Below are 16,758 nucleotides of genomic sequence, written 5' to 3' on the forward strand. Positions count from 1 at the left end.
GTTAAATGCTTTACATAATACTGTATTTCTATTGTTGGTTTGGCTATTAAAGTGGCTAAACCCTATACAACTAGGTTTTCGTTCAGCACTGCAGTCAACATTACGACTGACATCACAATTGACATCCACCAAGAACCAATGTAGCGGTTCAGAATTTTGATTGTGATAGGTACCTTTTAAGAGGTATAACATTACAACTATTCAGATACAACCATACATTAGTGTTTAGAATAGAAGACTAAATCAAGAATTGGTACTTGGTAATGCAAATGTGTGTATAAAAAAGTGAGAACGAGGACAACAAACTACAGTGAAATAACCAGTTAACGTACAAATCTATTGTTAAGAAAATTCACAGCAATCAGAAAGCAATCACAAAATCTCTCTCTCTATATATATGTGTGTGTGTGTGTGTGTGTGTGTGTGTGTGTGTGTGTGTGTGTGTGTATATGTATGTATGTATGTATGTGTATATATATATATATATATATATATATATATATATATATATATATATATATATATATATATATATATATATATATATATATATATATATATATATATATATATATATATATATATATATATATATATATATATATATATATACATACATACATACATAATTATATGTTCAGAGAAATGTGTTGGGGGTTAGAACATACTGTAATTGATCAGGAACTACACCTACTGGTAATCAGTAGAGTTACATGCACCATAAGTGACCCCTGCCTCTAATCTATATCAAATCACTGTTTATACTGTATGTTTTGGCACAGTATAAATAGAAAGTCTAGATTTTAAAACCTATTCTGTCTAGTGGGTAAATGTATTGATTGTATGGTTAACGTCTAGTCCCAGTCACCAAATTGTGCCATGCATTTTTTCCAGCAAAATGAAAGAATCTGCTACTTAGGCCTGTAGGTTCTCATTACAACACTAATGTGGCTTTGGTATCAGATCATCTTGCATACATTCCATGTTCGCATTTTCGTATTTACTCATATAACGATATGAAGGATGTGGCTCCTTATGAGACTTTTTGTCCCCTATCTCTATGTTCCTGACTGAGATACCTGTGATCTATTTCGTGAATAAACAATTTTCAAATAAATCTACTGCCTTGTGTGTGTCATGAGATTGGAGTCAGTTATGCTTCAGTCACCAGTTTGCCCTTGCAACCGTTCTGAAACTGGAGCTCAGCCATCTTTAGATTTAGCATCACGTTTTGGGTGGAAATGTCTTATGTTGGTTTGTAACAAATCCTGTCTCTCCACAGAAAAGGCAGATAATATTGATGGACCAGTTACTCATGAAATTACAGATAATTACATTCACCTTATGTGGAAAGAGCCGAAGAGCCCTAATGGCCTGACCATTCTGTATGAGGTGCAATATTCTCGGCTTGGAGATACTCAAGTAAGTTAATTGTTGATGCACTTATGTTTTTTTTTTGTTTTTGGTTTTTTTGCACAGCGATCAATGATAAACTCATGCTGTTCATCCACCTTTTTTATTGTAGGAAGAAAATGTGTGTGTGTCTCAGAAACAGTACCTCACGGATAAAGGAGCAAGGCTGCGTACTCTTCCTCACGGAAACTATAGTGTGAGAGTCCGGGCTACCTCACTGGCTGGAAATGGTTCATGGACACAGGTCACTTCCTTTCATGTGAGAGACCCAAGTAAGTGTATAAACATTTGCATGGCAGACAAAACAAAATCAGATTAATAGAATATCTTGTTTACATATGTGTGGTTAGGGTATGTTTTGGGAGTACAGAACCTTGGTTTATGGAATCATAGCAAAATTTAAAGGATACCCGAAGTAACATGTGACATGATGAGAGAGACGTGTATGTACAGTGCCTAGCACACAAATAACTCTGCTGTTCCTTTTTTTCTTTCTCTGCCTGAAAGAGTTAAATATCAGGTATGTAAGAGGCTGACTCAGTCCTGACTCAGACAGGAAGTGACCACACTGTGACCCTCACTGATAAGAAATTCCAACTATAAAACACTTCTCTAGCAGAAAATGGCTTCTGAGAGCAAGAAAGAGATAAAAAATTTGAATTTCTTATCAGTGAGGGTCACACTGTAGTCACTTCCTGTCTGAGTCTGGACTGAGTCTGCCACTCACATACCTGATATTTAACGCTTTCAGGCAGAGAAAGAAAAAAAGGAACACAGCATAGTTATTTGTGTGCTGGACACTGTACATACACATGTATATCTCATCATGTCACATGTTATTTCAGGTATCCTTTAAAGAGAACCCGAGGTGGGGATTGTACAAATAAATCTATACACAGAGGCTGGGTCTGGCTATAGTGCCCAGCCTCTGTTGCTAGTCTGCGCTCCGCTCTCCCCCATAAATTACGGCCGCGCTGTTTACCTTACTAATGTCACTCACGCCGCTCCCTCCGCCGCCTCCTGCAGAGCGCCGGTCCCCGCCCGCGGCCCTTCCCTCCAATCAGCGGCGAGGGAAGGGAGGTGGGCGAGGACCGGCGCTCTGCAGGAGGCGTGGGAGCGCCGTGAGTGACACTAGTGAGGTAAATACAGCCCGCTGCGACACGCTGAGTGTCGCCAGCGCGGCTGTAATTTATGGGGGAGAGCGGAGCGCAGGGGGAACTTAGCGGGGATTCACCTAGCAACAGAGGCTGGGCACTATAGCCAGACCCAGCCTCTGTGTATAGATTTTTGTACGATCCCCACCTCGGGTTCTCTTTAAAGCTTATAAAAAAAGATGGATCCTCTGTGTCCATCTATGAAGCAAGCAACAACCTCAGTTCAAACAGGGTAAAGAAAAGCATAGATCTGCCGGGTTTAAATAAACAACCAATCTTAATTCACAGAAAATGCATAAAAAAAAGCTCACATCTGAAAGCAATTGTACAGAGTAAAGGTAGCCATACACTGGTCAAGTTGCCATCAGATCAGACCAACAGATAGATCCCTCTCTGATCGAATCTGATCAGAGAGGGATCGTATGGCTGCCTTTACTGCAAATAGATTGTGAATTTGATTTCAGCATGAAACCGATCACAATCTGTGAAGCTGCCGCCGCCCCCTTCCCCCGCACACATTACCTGCTTCGGCCGACGCGTGTCCCCTGGTCTGCGCTGTCCCTTCTCCGTGCTCGGCTCCTCCAGCTTCACTGAACTTTCTGCCGGGGAAGTTTAAACAGTAGAGGGCGCTCTACTGTTTAAACTTCCTGCTGGGACAGGAAGTTCAGTGAAGCTGGAGGAGCCGAGCACGGAGAAGGGACAGCGGAGACCAGGGGGACACGTGCCGGCCGGAGCAGGTAATGTATTGCCGCTAGCGTCGGTCATTCGAACGCCGCTATCAACGCACTCCTGACCCGCCGGCGATCGATAGAAATCTTCCGCACAGACAGATCGACGGGAACGACTGATTTCGGACAGAAATCGATCGTTCTGTCAGCGTTTGCGCAATGATTTCACAGCAGATTAGATCACAGTGATCGAATCTGCTGTATATCGGTGGGAAAATCGTTCGGTGTATGGGCCCCTTTAGTGTTCCCCTAGAAAGTGCCAACCACACATACCATTCACATACACTATCTCACCTAATTATTCAAAGGATCCTTTTCAGGGGTTTTGCTGGGAAAATACCATGAGTTTTTTTCAGCAGATAGATGGCTCGATAGATAATTTCCGATAGGTCCGATCTGATTTCGATCACTTTTCTGATCGATTTTCTTATAGAAGTGAATGGAAATCGATCGGACAGTAAATCTGCCAAAAAAAAATAATTGTGTATTCCCAGCATTAGAACTGTCAGCAAATGACTGCATCAGGGTAAGTAAATAGCATACATATAATGGAAATTTAAAAGCTTGACCTAGTAAAAAGCAATCCTCTGTCTTTGCACTCCATCTACTCACGGCTTCCCTTTCCGAGGATTAGAAGTGCTAGGAGCTCTTTCGTGGGTAAGCGGCAAAACTCCCTGGCATTTGGTGTCTCACATGCCATTGGTAGTGGAAGAAATGGAGTTCATCATCAAGCTAATAATCTTGCAGTGTGCCTTGGTTGGTCTGGCAGCACTCCAGACTACAGCAGGCTTGGAGAAATAGGAAGCGGCACCATCGTCTTCATATGCTCTTTTATTAATCTATTATCTGTCTGCCTTGGAAGGGGTCCCACACCTGAAACAAGAATGTAGCTAATCCAGTCATGCTTGAGTCAGAGCACCTGATCGGCATGCTTGTACAAGGTCTATGGATAAAAGTTCTAGAAACAGAGGCTCAGTAAGACAGCCAGGCAATTTGTATTGTTTAATAGGAAATAAACATGGCAGCCTCCCCATCCCTCTTAAAGGGAAGGTTCACGGTGGGGGGGGGGGGGGGAAATAAAAATGCACATCCACTTACCTGGGGCTTCCGCCAGCCCGTGGCAGGCAGGACGTGCCCTCGCCGCTGCTCTGCAGGCTCCCGGTCGCCTCTGGTGGAGCACCCGACCTGGCCAAGCCGGCTGCCAGGTCGGGCTCTTCTGCGCTCCAAAATGCGCCTCACGCGGGCGCGCTGACTTCATCGGACGTCCCCCGGGCTGTACTGCGCTGGCCTAGAGGACCCGGAAGCCCCAGGTAAGTGGATGTGCATTTCACCCCCACCGCGGATCTTCCCTTTTTAAAGGGAACCAGAGAGGAATGCTTCTGTAAAATAGAAAAAAGATTGTATACATACCTGGGGCTTCTTCCAGCCCCATAAGCCTGGATCGCTCCCACGCCGCCATCCTCCGCTTCCTGGATCCGCCGTCACTTCCGGCGGACGCGGCCAATTGTCCGCATCACAGGGGCTCCCTCCATACCCGTACGCATGCGGCTGCGCAGTAAGCAACCACATGCGTACCTGTATGGAGGGAGCCCCCTGTGATGCAGAGAATTGGCCGCGTCCGCCTGCCGACTTGCGGCAATGACGGGACCCGGTACCGGCGGAACCAGGCAGCGGAGGACGGCGGCGTGGGAGCGATCCAGGCGTATGGGGCTGGAGGAAGCCCCAGGTATGTATAAGAGCTTGTCTTCATCCTCTCTGGTTCCCTTTAAGCCCCAAACACACGCTCAACAGTGGTCTTTTATGCAGCACAATTATCAAACAACTTTTGTTGTGAAACAAGTTGAAACAACCAAAATAAGTTGTTTGCTATTGTTCAAAGAACTGATAAGATGCCAATCCAACAGTTGGATTGATGTCTTATCAGTCTTATCAGTGGTGTGAACAATAGCAAACAACTTATTTTGGTTGGTTCACAACAAAAGTTGTTTGATAATTGTGCTGCATAAAAGACCACTGTTGCGCGTGTGTATGGGGCTTTACTTCAGGTTTCCTTTAAGTGGATGGGTTAAACATACGTTGGTAAGTGAAGTTACTGCTTTTAACATAAATTATGCATAAAGTCAGTGACATTGCACTGGTCATGGCACCATACATTCAATCCAGCATAGAATTCTTGCACTGGAGCCCACAGTTAAGTAAGCAGTCCCTTTGCATTTATACCCATTAAATTCTAGTTAAAACAGTCTTTGACTGCCTAATTATGCTAGGATGAATGAATACAACACTTTCAACATATTTTTTTCCATAGTGTTATATTGTCTAAGCACTAAAAAGGTGATGTCTTCTATTTCCATTTCACAGAAGAGACCCCGGGTAACATACTGAAGATTCTTGTTGGCCCAGTCATCCTATTCATTATTTTCCTGATCGTCCTGACTGTCTGCATGATACAGAAAAAGAAGTGAGTGAAAATGACACTTTCCATATATAACTACATGTACAGGTAACTGTACAAACTGTACCTTGTCCAGTATTTCTATTCTTCAGTTCTTTTGATATTTTATAGTGTTGCCTGGAATTAGAATTGATTTTATTGGAATTTGTATAAATTGCTTGAATATATATTAGAGACGATGGAGGTCCAAATAATCTATTTCATTTTCATGTGAGTTCATAAAAAAGCAAAAAACAAAAATGAACAGATTGTTATATGTATTCACCCTCCTGGGCCAGTACATGTAAGAGCTAGCTGACAGGAGTCAGAAAGCCTCTATCAGCTTTTCACATCAGGATACTGTAGTTCCCAACCAACCCTGCGCCCCCCCCCCATTTTTGATCCAATGTTTGTCCCCAATCTCTGGTCAAACATATGGCAAAATACGAGGTGGCACGAGTACTGAGTAACGTTTAGTTGCTTTATCCAGCAAATAAGTTCATACTTTTGTTCTGAAAATACAGTATATCAAACAAATCCACCAGGCTTTGGTACACAAAATATCCTATTGCACATTGCTCAGGACTTGTATAACAGCATTCCAAAGTATTGTGAATGTGCCCTAAAGATAAAGCATAGCCTTCGTCCCTATTAGTTCCTTGCTGTTAAAGTAAGCTGATGTTTTTGTTATTTTTTTCCTCCCCCTTTTCTCCTCCCCTTGTGCGTTTTTGGATTAATAAAACACAAGGTATTTTAATTATCGGAGAAGTCCAAAATTCCAAGCTCTAGTGATTCTTGACAATTTTTCTATAATGTTCAATGATCTTTATTCAGTTAACCAGGGTTTCTAACTGTGTATGGAATTATAAACGGGGCTAGTCAGGATTAGAGAGGAATTGCCAAATTTTGGTTTGAATGTAATTTCACAAGAACACACAAGTTAAGATTTTTGCAAAACTGAGAAGCATTGGAATTAAGTGGGGGTAAGTTTAAAGTATCGTTTAGAACCTTTGGAATGCTATTAGTGCTCCCCAGTACTAGTGACTGGAAAAAGCACGCTCTGGGTCCAGTGCCACTTCAGGAGTACCTGACAAAAGCTAATATTAACAAATCAAAAAAACAAAGCGATTACGCTTTATCACTATTGTGGACTCTGAGACTGCTGATAGGCCATTACAATGCCTTCTGGATGCTCTTATGTGCAAATAGGGGTACTGTTCAGCTAGAGATTATACAATCTTTGTGTAGACCTGGGTCTCGATATGCTAGTGTGTTTTGGGATTGCTGTGATTTTCCTGTAATGTAAATTGTTGAATGATTAAGATCCTCTATGGCTAAGGTTTGTGGCAGTTGTCATATATTTATTTGTTGTTGTTTTTGTTTATCAGAGCGGCAGAAGGCCCGACAGGTCCATTATATGCTTCATCTAATCCCGAATATCTAAGTGCTAGTGAAAGTGAGTACTTGCATTACATTCAAATAATTGCCTATCTGGACTTCACTTGAAATACCTGGTTGTACAAAATCAGTTCGTTATGGGGTATTGCTATGACAGATGTGTTAAATATTTAGGTGCATAATAAACCAAAAAGAGAAGCCAGTTCAGATCATATGTCATGCAAATTAGAATCCATTCCTTCCCCCAAGCAGCTGTGTCAGATAATACAGGCTAAAGCATATTAATATAAGCATATAAGCATCTTGCCAGCCCTTACTCCTACCCTTCGATATGAGTAAGGGCTGGGCTGTGGGGTGTTCTAAATCGGTCAGCATTCATTTCCACAGCTCCTGGAGCGCTGGTCTGTGTGCAGTGGGTGGCTCAACCTATATATTATGGGCAGCAGCTACGTCATTGCAGCCTGGTCTGCTGTAACTCACATTCCGTTTCGCCACCCTCCCCTTGCTTCAACCGATCATCTGTGTGGATCAACAGCAACATTATTAATAGTGATAGGGAGATTGTGCTGTGCCATTGGGGCTGACAGATGGAAGACGTAGATGCAGAGCGCGACCTTTCCTAACAAAAAGGCATCTTAGTGGCACCATCAGAAAAAATCTGGACAGATTAGAAACTACCCTTGCAATAGAGTAGTAGTATGCAACACTGTAACCAAAACTGATATACATTTACAGCATTTTTTGTCACTACTTCTAGTTGTAAGTGAAATGCCTGTTACCTGGCCTAAGATTTGTGCCTCTCTTAGGTAAAAAAAAATAGGTTCAGACCAGAAGTTAAATTTACTACAAGTAGCTGTAGAAACAACAGGTTTTCAAACATTAAGATCATCATGTAGGGGTCAAGTAATAAGGTATAGCATTGGAAATTCACTGAATTGGACTAACCTGTGATTTGTACTAAATAATAATGGCAACATTTGTATAGTGCTTTTCTCCTGTTGGACTTGGATGCGCTGGAGAGCTGCAGCCACTAAGGGGCTTGCCCACGGACTCCTTACTGAATAGGTATCGGCTTATTGAATAGGAACAGCCAAGATTTCATTGTCAAACGCACATGCACACAAACTTCCCCTCTCATTCTTTTTGTTTTGGTGACATGTTCTTTGTACATCATTTCTCTAGTGTACGTTCCAGACGAATGGGAAGTGCCACGAGAGAAGATCATCTTACTCCGAGAATTGGGGCAAGGTTCCTTTGGAATGGTGTACGAGGGTATTGCCAAGGACATTATAAAAGGAGAAGCAGAGGTGCGCGTTGCTGTGAAAACTGTGAATGAATCAGCAAGTCTTCGGGAAAGGATAGAGTTCCTGAATGAGGCTTCAGTCATGAAAGCGTTCAGCTGCCATCATGTGGTAAGAAATGGAATCCAAAATATTCTCGATATTGGGATGCTTGAACTAAATAAATAAATAAATCTATCTGTAATTACCTGTGGTGGTCTTTGGCACAAAATTGCCCTAAAGCAGAACTTTATTGCATTTAACCAATATATCAAGGACTGTTGAGTGGGAAAGTGGCTTTGGGAAAAATACCTAACTCATGATATATTTAAAATGTTAGAATGTCGTCCTCTTTCACGAATAACCGTCACAACATTGTACACTTTAGCTGTAAGAATAAAGCCCAGTGTGCAGTTGTTTTCCTAGTTTGAAGTCCAGCTGATCTATTATGCAGCCTGGCAACCTACATCATTTGAATCCAAATTATAATAAATTTTTTTTCAAATTTTTTATTTTACATGTGATAGATTTAAGCAAAGTAACTTGAGTGTAACTATTGCAAGCTTTAGGACTATCGCCACACGAGTTTAAAACTTTTGTCATTAAATAAACATATTTATATAGTATTACATAGAGGTACAGACTAACCAGCGAGCTCATGGTGAACCAGAACTCATTGGAGTGTGTGAGGGGCTACAATGGTCCTAAAAGCCCCCTTACTAAAATGCTATGGAAAACAAAAGTTTTTGCTTTCTTAAAACAGAAAAAATTTGCGATAATTCAGGTTGGAGTGAGCTTGAGATGTCTCCCAGTGCATCACTGCTGAATATATGCAAATTAATCATTGTTGCCTTTAGAAGCTAAACACACCTCCAGAACCGCTGGAATGCAATGATGTGTCAGCTTGTTAATTAGTACAGAGCCATAATAATCCAACATGCATACAGACTGTGTTGGATTGGTTGATCCTCATCAGTGCATGGCACTGGGAGACATCTCGTAGCTCACTCCAAGCTGAATTATCGCAAATTCTTTCTGTTTTAAGAAGCAAACTTTTGTTTTCCATAGCATCTTAGTAAGAGGGCTTTTAGGACCATTGTAGCCCCTCACACACTACAATGAGTTCTGGGTCACCATGAGCTTGCTGGTTAGTCTGTACCTCTCGGTGTTACAAGCCCTACTCCATAGAGCCAAATAAATCCATGCCATGCACTGATGAGGATCAACCAATCCAAAACAGTCTGTATGCATGTTGGATTATTATGGCTCTGTAAAAAATTAACAAGCCGACACATCATTGCATTCCAGCAGTTCTGGAGGCGTGATTAGCTTCTAAGGGTAACAATGGTTAATTTGCATATATTCAGCAGTGATGCACTGGGAGACATCTCAAGCTCACTCCATCCTGAGTTATCGCAAATTCTTTCTGTTTTATGAAAGCAAGGTTTTGTTTTCTATAGTATTACATATTAGATTACAATACTACTATATGATAGTAGTAAAAATGTTTCTGTACCGTGTTAGCCAAACAAATTATTTAGGTAGAAAAAAACAGTCTTGTAAAAGCAATACCTTTTTAATGGCTAACTGATAAAGTTAGGTGATCAGCAGGCTGGAGCCAGTGAGCTCATGCTTGCACACATGAAATCTAGCAGGTTTCTGAAGATCATGAAGCCAAGTCAATCATGTTACATCTAACTGCTAAACCGTAACCAGCACAATTGTCATCTTCGTGTTTACTATTTACCTGCATCAGTGTTTTACTTCAGCTTACATCTGGAAATATGCCTGAAGAAGTGGACTAGATCCCAGAAAGCTTGCATTATTTAACTTTATCAGTTAGCCATTAAAAGGTATTACTTTTACAAGACTTTGTTTTTTTTCTACCTACAAAATACTATTAAATTAAACCTATATATTCCTTGCAGATCTGTTGTGATGATACTGAGAATTCTGTGTACATCGAACAGTCAGTGCATGAAGAATAAGTAAGATGTCCCTCATTTCCCTTGCAGAAATAAGTCAGATGTATCTATAATTTAGGTCATGTAAGGTGACCTAGGTGCCTTCCTAGTACGATTATTTGCCTTAGTTCGGTTTCAGTACAGTCAACATAACCTCAATGTTTAGGTCAATTTATGAGCTGAATTAAAAATCCATTGAAGTGCGTGTTTACATGCTTCTGTTAAAGAGGAGCTGCCGAGCATAAAATCAAAAATCAATTCTTTATTTTTATCTGATAAACAAGTGATAAGGATGCTAACCAGGCAATCCAAAAGTTTAAAAATCACTCTTATTTTTCTTCTCCATGAAGCATCATTCCCCAGTTTCTATGGCTCTTATTTGGTACATCTGTTGCACAAAGGAAGTTGCAGGGCATGCTGGGTTTTCTTTTTTTTCTTCTTTACTTTCCCCTTAGACTTGACTAATGCAGCCTGATTGGCTGAAGCCTCTTTCTCTCCTGTTTCCCCCTCCCACACCTCTGTTCCTCTCTAATTGGCCAATATTTCTCAGTGCACTTTCTACTGCATAGCTGGGTGGGAGTGTCTGAAGACTGGGAAGGGCAATGCATACACAATCAGGCAGAGGAGAGTAAGAGTGGAAATGTCAGGATTGGCTTCAAGATGGCCACAGACAAAATGGAAAATTAAAACGTGGACAGTACAATACATATGTAAGTAGAGCAAGTATTTATATATATATATATATATATATATATATATATATATATATATATATATATATATATATATATATATATATTATATGTGTGGGGGGGGGGGGGTTCTGAGTTAGTGTGGCTGATCGCTCCATTGCAAGGACGACAACCCATTGCAATTCAATATTTGCTGATTAAATTATGGATTTACTGGTCAAACTTGATGGTACTGCACCTTTTAAAACCAACAACTCTGCTTTGGTCACAACAAGCGTTAAGGGCGCCTGTCTTTTCTCTAAACATGCTTCTACCCAGAGCTGTAAGTTTTTGCATGCCACTTGAAAACTAAGCAATCCGATAAGCAAACCCCCTGGAGCTTCCCTCTGCCCACCATCTATCCTGTGGTGGCTGAACTCGCCTACCTGTAATGTTTCCATAACAAATAAGATAAAAATTACACAGTGACATAGGGGAAGCTATAGATTGAGTGAAAAGGATTAGAGCACTGCAATATAGTACGTAGCCTTCCCTTATGTATGTACTCTGCTCCACAGACTCTTGAACCGTCACACAGGATAGTGGAGCCTTTAAAATTCCCTTCTCCCTCGACTGTGTCCTCATTCACCCCAACTCCTCAGTATTGAAAATGTTATCATCCAGGTTGGGTGTATGCAGAATAGTTTGGAAAATCCTTTATCCGTGGCAGGTCATCATGGCTACTGCGCATGTGTAGCCGTTGGGACAGGAGGAGGATGGGGCCAGGGGGTGCGGACGGGTGCGCGCGTGCGCTTTCATGCAGCGGTGAGAGAGACCTAGAGCCCGTTTTTAAATGGGCTTAGGTCTACTAGTAGTAATCCATTATTGTTCAGTAGTGGGGCTTGATTTTATGACATGAAATCCAGAATGAGTGTTGGAAGTATTCTAACACAAGTAGAAAACCCTCATAAACATGAGGAAAATATACAAACACCATATAGATAATGTCCTGGCATGGATAAGTACCTGAATATAATGCTGCAATGGTGAGAGTGCTAGATGTTTAGCCTCTTTGTCACCCTTAAGCCTTATGATTTATACATACTGTGTAATGGCACTGGTACTAAGTGCTTTATCTGAATACTGTATACTGATGAAGGTTGCACTACCCTTTCCTTCTCATCTTAGGGAGGACTATCTAATAAGCCTTGGTGTATAGGCTAGAAGCATTGTTCATGATACTTAGAATTTTGAGAACTCTTCTGCTTCCTTTGTTAAACAACTTTGCTAGATGAACGTTTTATGCAACATAGTGCTTTTATTTTTGCAGAGTCTGAACTTGAACATACAAGACACCACCTAGAATATAGCATGCTTAACGTCTAACTGCATCTCTTACATTTTTAGGTTCGTCTTCTTGGAGTGGTTTCCAAGGGTCAGCCTACCCTGGTCATTATGGAACTGATGGGGCATGGAGACCTTAAAAGTTATTTGCGTTCACTACGGCCTGATGCAGAGGTGAGAGCGTTTTATTTTACGTTATTTAACAATGACAAGGAATGTTACTTAATGCATGATATACACTGCTGTAATCCTAAATAAAAGGTGTTAGCGATCTGAAGTCTGAAAACTGCAATAAACCAAGACAATATAATGTTAATTGCTTTTGACTTAAAAAGACTAAAGGTGCGTACACACGCACTACGGCCGCCAATGTTTCTGAGCGATCCACTGAGCGGATCGTTCACAAACATCCTAATCAGTCTGCCAACAGCGCGTACACACGCGCTACTGTCGCCTGAAAGTCCGCCCAGCGGGAGGGTCTGACGGACCCGTCGTTGGCGGCCGTAGTGCGTGTGTACGCACCTTTAGAGCTGAGTCATACTGCTGTTTTTTACTTACCCGGGGCTTCCTTCAGCCCCACAAACATGGATGTGTCCCTTGCCGTCTTCGTTAGTGCCTCCATTAAGCTGCATTCTTCTCCAGTAAGCAGCTCAGTGACATCAGCAGGGGGCCTTCTGTGCATGCGCGGACCTTCTGCGCAAGCGCGGAAGGCCCCAGCTGACGTCACTCAAACTGAGTCCGACTGAGCCGCGTACCGGGAGTTGACTGCAGCTGAACTGAAGACTGCGGGAGGACTACGAGAAACACATCCATGCTTATGGGGCTGGAGGAAGCCCCGGGTAAGTAAAAAAAACAGCAGTTGACTCAGCTCTGAATCTCTTTAAGAGCAGGCAATAAGTGATGTGGAATTGTTGAAATCTGCATCACTCCAGGTGCAGCACTGTTTCCCTTAAGGGGTGGCATTCACATGCAGCCAGGTGGCCATTAGTTTGAGGTCTAGCAGGGAGGCACAGGCACAGCAAGTACACTAGAAGTCAAATGCTGACATAATAAAGGGGTGTTGCTTGTCTTGCCAAAGTAAATCAATGTCTTGGCTATCACATTTGCATTGTGCCAGTGTTTTAAATCCTCTAATATGGCAGTGCAGTTTCAAAGTCAATCTACAACAATTGTTTCCCTTTCTTCCACCCCCCCTTTCTAAACATAAGGTAGGCCCCCCAGTCGTCGTCCTTCACAATATCTCCACAAAGCTCCAGCAGTATTGTCACAGTTGTCATTCCTGCATGGTTCCATTGTCTTCTGCAGGAGGGCTTCGGTATTAGTGCTGCAACCTAGCATCATAGAGTCACTTCTTGTAGGGCATGTGGAACCTCTCCCTTCATGACCTATCTGAGGTGGGAGCATGGTTATGACAACCACCATCTTTCATCTCTTTTGCAGTGGGGGTTGAAGCTATGGTAGGTAGGGCTGATACAGTGGGGGTGCACAGTTTTGAGAAACAGATGCCCATGTTCCTAGGAGGCACTAGGAAGAGGGAGTTGTGGGTGTGGCTCATTAACTTCCCTTCCATTCTACTGTGGGAAGGAGGAGACAGGTACTGTATATTCCTGCGTATACGACTACTTTTTAACCCTTGAAAATCTTCTGAAAAGTTGGGGGTCGTCTTATACGCCGGGTATCATTGATGCTGGGTGATACCCCCTATCCTGTTACCGTCTCTCAGATCTTGCTGCTGAGGACTGTAGTGAAGCGGCCCACAGGTGCACATGTGCGAGATCTGAGAGGCAGAGAGGGAGGTAAATAGGATACAAGGGTGGGCCAGAGGGGTGAAAGAGGCGTATTTTATGGGCACAGCGCGATCTATTCTTCCATACCGCTCTGATAAACAGGGAGACAGGGAGAGCTGACCAATCCACTTAGGCCACATACACACATCAGACTATAGTCTTTGGAAAATGAAAGATCACAGACCAATCTTACCACCCTTCATGTAGTATGAGAGCCATACCTTCCCAGTCTTTTTTTTTATGGAGCTGAACTCCCCATCAGAAAAAAATCTTTGCAAGATGCTGCACACACAGATGATGTACAGACACAAAAGATCAGTAGCTGCAAAAGATCTGTTCCTGCCAAAAATCCATTCCTGCAAATTGCAATGATAGTCTATCAGATCTGCAGATCATCACCAGGATGGATTTTCAGATCTGCAGCTCTGCAGATGAATGTCAGTTAAATCATGTGTGTATGATGATCTGCAGATCTCATAGACTATCATTGCAATTTGCAGGAATGGATTTTTGGCAGGAACAGATCTTTTGCAGATACTGATCTTTTGTGTCTGTACAGCATCTGTGTGTGCAGCATCTTGCCAAGATTTTTTCCTGATGTGGAGTTCAGCTCCATAGAAAAGACTGTGTAGAGTATGGCTCTCATACTACAGGAAGGGTGGTAAGATTGGTCTGTGATCTTTCATTTTCCAAAGACTATGGTCTGATGTGTGTATGTGGCCTTAGGGAGAGTTCACCAATCCAACCAGTCAATTGACTATATACTTTTATATACTGGGTACCACATACAGTACAGCACCAGTATATGATTATTTTTTTTAATTTGGTGTACGTTGGAAGAGGTGTAGTCTTATACGGTGAGTATATCACAAACTCTATATTTTAACTGAAAAAGTTGGGGGGGTCGTCTTATACACCCAGTCGTCTTATACGCCGGAATATACGGTACATCACTCAGAAGGCTGGAGGGGTCATGTGACTCCTGTAGGAAGGCATAAGGGAATTTTAGGGCATTTTTAGATTAGGTAAGAGGATGGAGTGGTAAGCAGGAACTAGAAATAAAATAATTCCTGGACTTGGGTTTAAAATTACACCTTGGCTGAATTACATCCCTGATGTGCACTACAAAAGAAATAATTTATCTGGAGAAACTAACCCTAAAAAAACCCCAATGTTTTCAAAATTATAAACAAGTGGTGCATAGAAAAAGGCAGGTTTCAGAAAAAGAAAAGTTCATAACTCTTACATTTCATATAAATCTATAACATTGTATAGCATACGTTATCTTCTCTTTTTTTTTTTTTTTCTCTTCCAGAATAATCCAGGCCGTCCACCTCCAACCATACGTGAAATGATTCAGATGTCTGCAGAGATCTCTGATGGCATGGCTTACCTCAATGCCAAGAAATTTGTACATCGTGATTTGGCTGCTCGAAACTGCATGGTTGCAGAAGATTTCACTGTGAAAATTGGAGGTGAGTTACAGCAGATAATATTTCTTTGATTGATGATTATGATAAGAGTTAAGCCCTGTACACACGCTGAACCAAATCAGGTGGCAAACAAGTAGATGAGCAACAGATAACAGGCTCGTTCAAAGTTCTCTACAGCTTGGTTCCCCATACATAATTGTATTTATTTCCAGAAACTGTCCTAAAAGATAATGCTAACATGCTTCTCTTATGCTCTCTAGTCATCACTTCTCACTCCCGCATACAGGACTTTTCACGTGTTTCTCCTCTAATCTGGAACTCCCTTCTATAATGAGTTTAGTAAGCATCCACCCATTTTAACCAGTTACCATCCCATCATACGTTTGTTGTGACACACACTACCGCCTTGTATACAGCTTATTTGACTACCTTTTGTTAATCCATTTAATCGTGAGCTTGTAAGGGCAGGGTTCTTTCTCCCCCTAATGGTTCAGTCATTGTTGTGCTTATACGACGGTGACATAAGATGAAATTTATTTTTTGATTGATAAAGGGATGGTAAAAAATTTCCACAAATCCCGATCCTCGACTCTGTGGAAATCTGAAAATATATATATGTATGTGTGTGAGTGTGTGTGCGTGTGTGTATAATAAATATATATATATATATATATATATATATATATATATATATATATATATATATATATATATATATATATTTATAATATATATATTTTTTTTTATATATTGAAAAAGTTTTTTTTTTTTTTAAATCCACTTTCTTTTGTGGATGTCCGCTACTATATGGTCATCAGTGCTACACTCCTGAATTCTCTGATTGGCCAAGTATTTTGCCAATTAGAGAATGCAAAAGTTTACCGTGGAAATCAGAATACCACAGACATTGTTAGACAAATCACAAGACTCTGATACTACAGAGTCTTTAATTGGCCTTAAATTTCCAATCTTAGGCCATTCACAAGTCTTGAAATTTCGGAAATACTTGGTAATATTGGACCAGTCAGAGAATGTGGAAGTTTACCATTGAAATTGAATACCACAGACTGTGTCTATCACACTGTGTCTAACATTGAGCAGAAATGTTGATATAGAATAGCCTCTTATTATTGTAGAAGAAAAGATCCCAAA

General features: G+C 41.4%; 1 protein-coding gene across 2 annotated transcripts in view; it reads left to right on the plus strand.

Moving 5' to 3' along the window:
• Nucleotides 1-16,758, plus strand: part of INSR (insulin receptor) — a 134,198-nt gene that overhangs the window by 104,121 nt on the left and 13,319 nt on the right. For both annotated transcript variants that reach the window (XM_068234133.1, XM_068234134.1), the window contains exons 12-18: nt 1,283-1,422; nt 1,526-1,685; nt 5,657-5,756; nt 7,118-7,185; nt 8,310-8,539; nt 12,450-12,560; nt 15,489-15,648. In XM_068234133.1, coding sequence (XP_068090234.1) covers nt 1,283-1,422; nt 1,526-1,685; nt 5,657-5,756; nt 7,118-7,185; nt 8,310-8,539; nt 12,450-12,560; nt 15,489-15,648 — 969 coding nt within the window. The remainder of the gene's footprint in view (nt 1-1,282; nt 1,423-1,525; nt 1,686-5,656; nt 5,757-7,117; nt 7,186-8,309; nt 8,540-12,449; nt 12,561-15,488; nt 15,649-16,758) is intronic.

This window comes from Hyperolius riggenbachi, chromosome 1 (assembly GCF_040937935.1).
Source record: "Hyperolius riggenbachi isolate aHypRig1 chromosome 1, aHypRig1.pri, whole genome shotgun sequence".
NCBI classification, from domain to species: Eukaryota; Metazoa; Chordata; class Amphibia; order Anura; family Hyperoliidae; genus Hyperolius; species Hyperolius riggenbachi.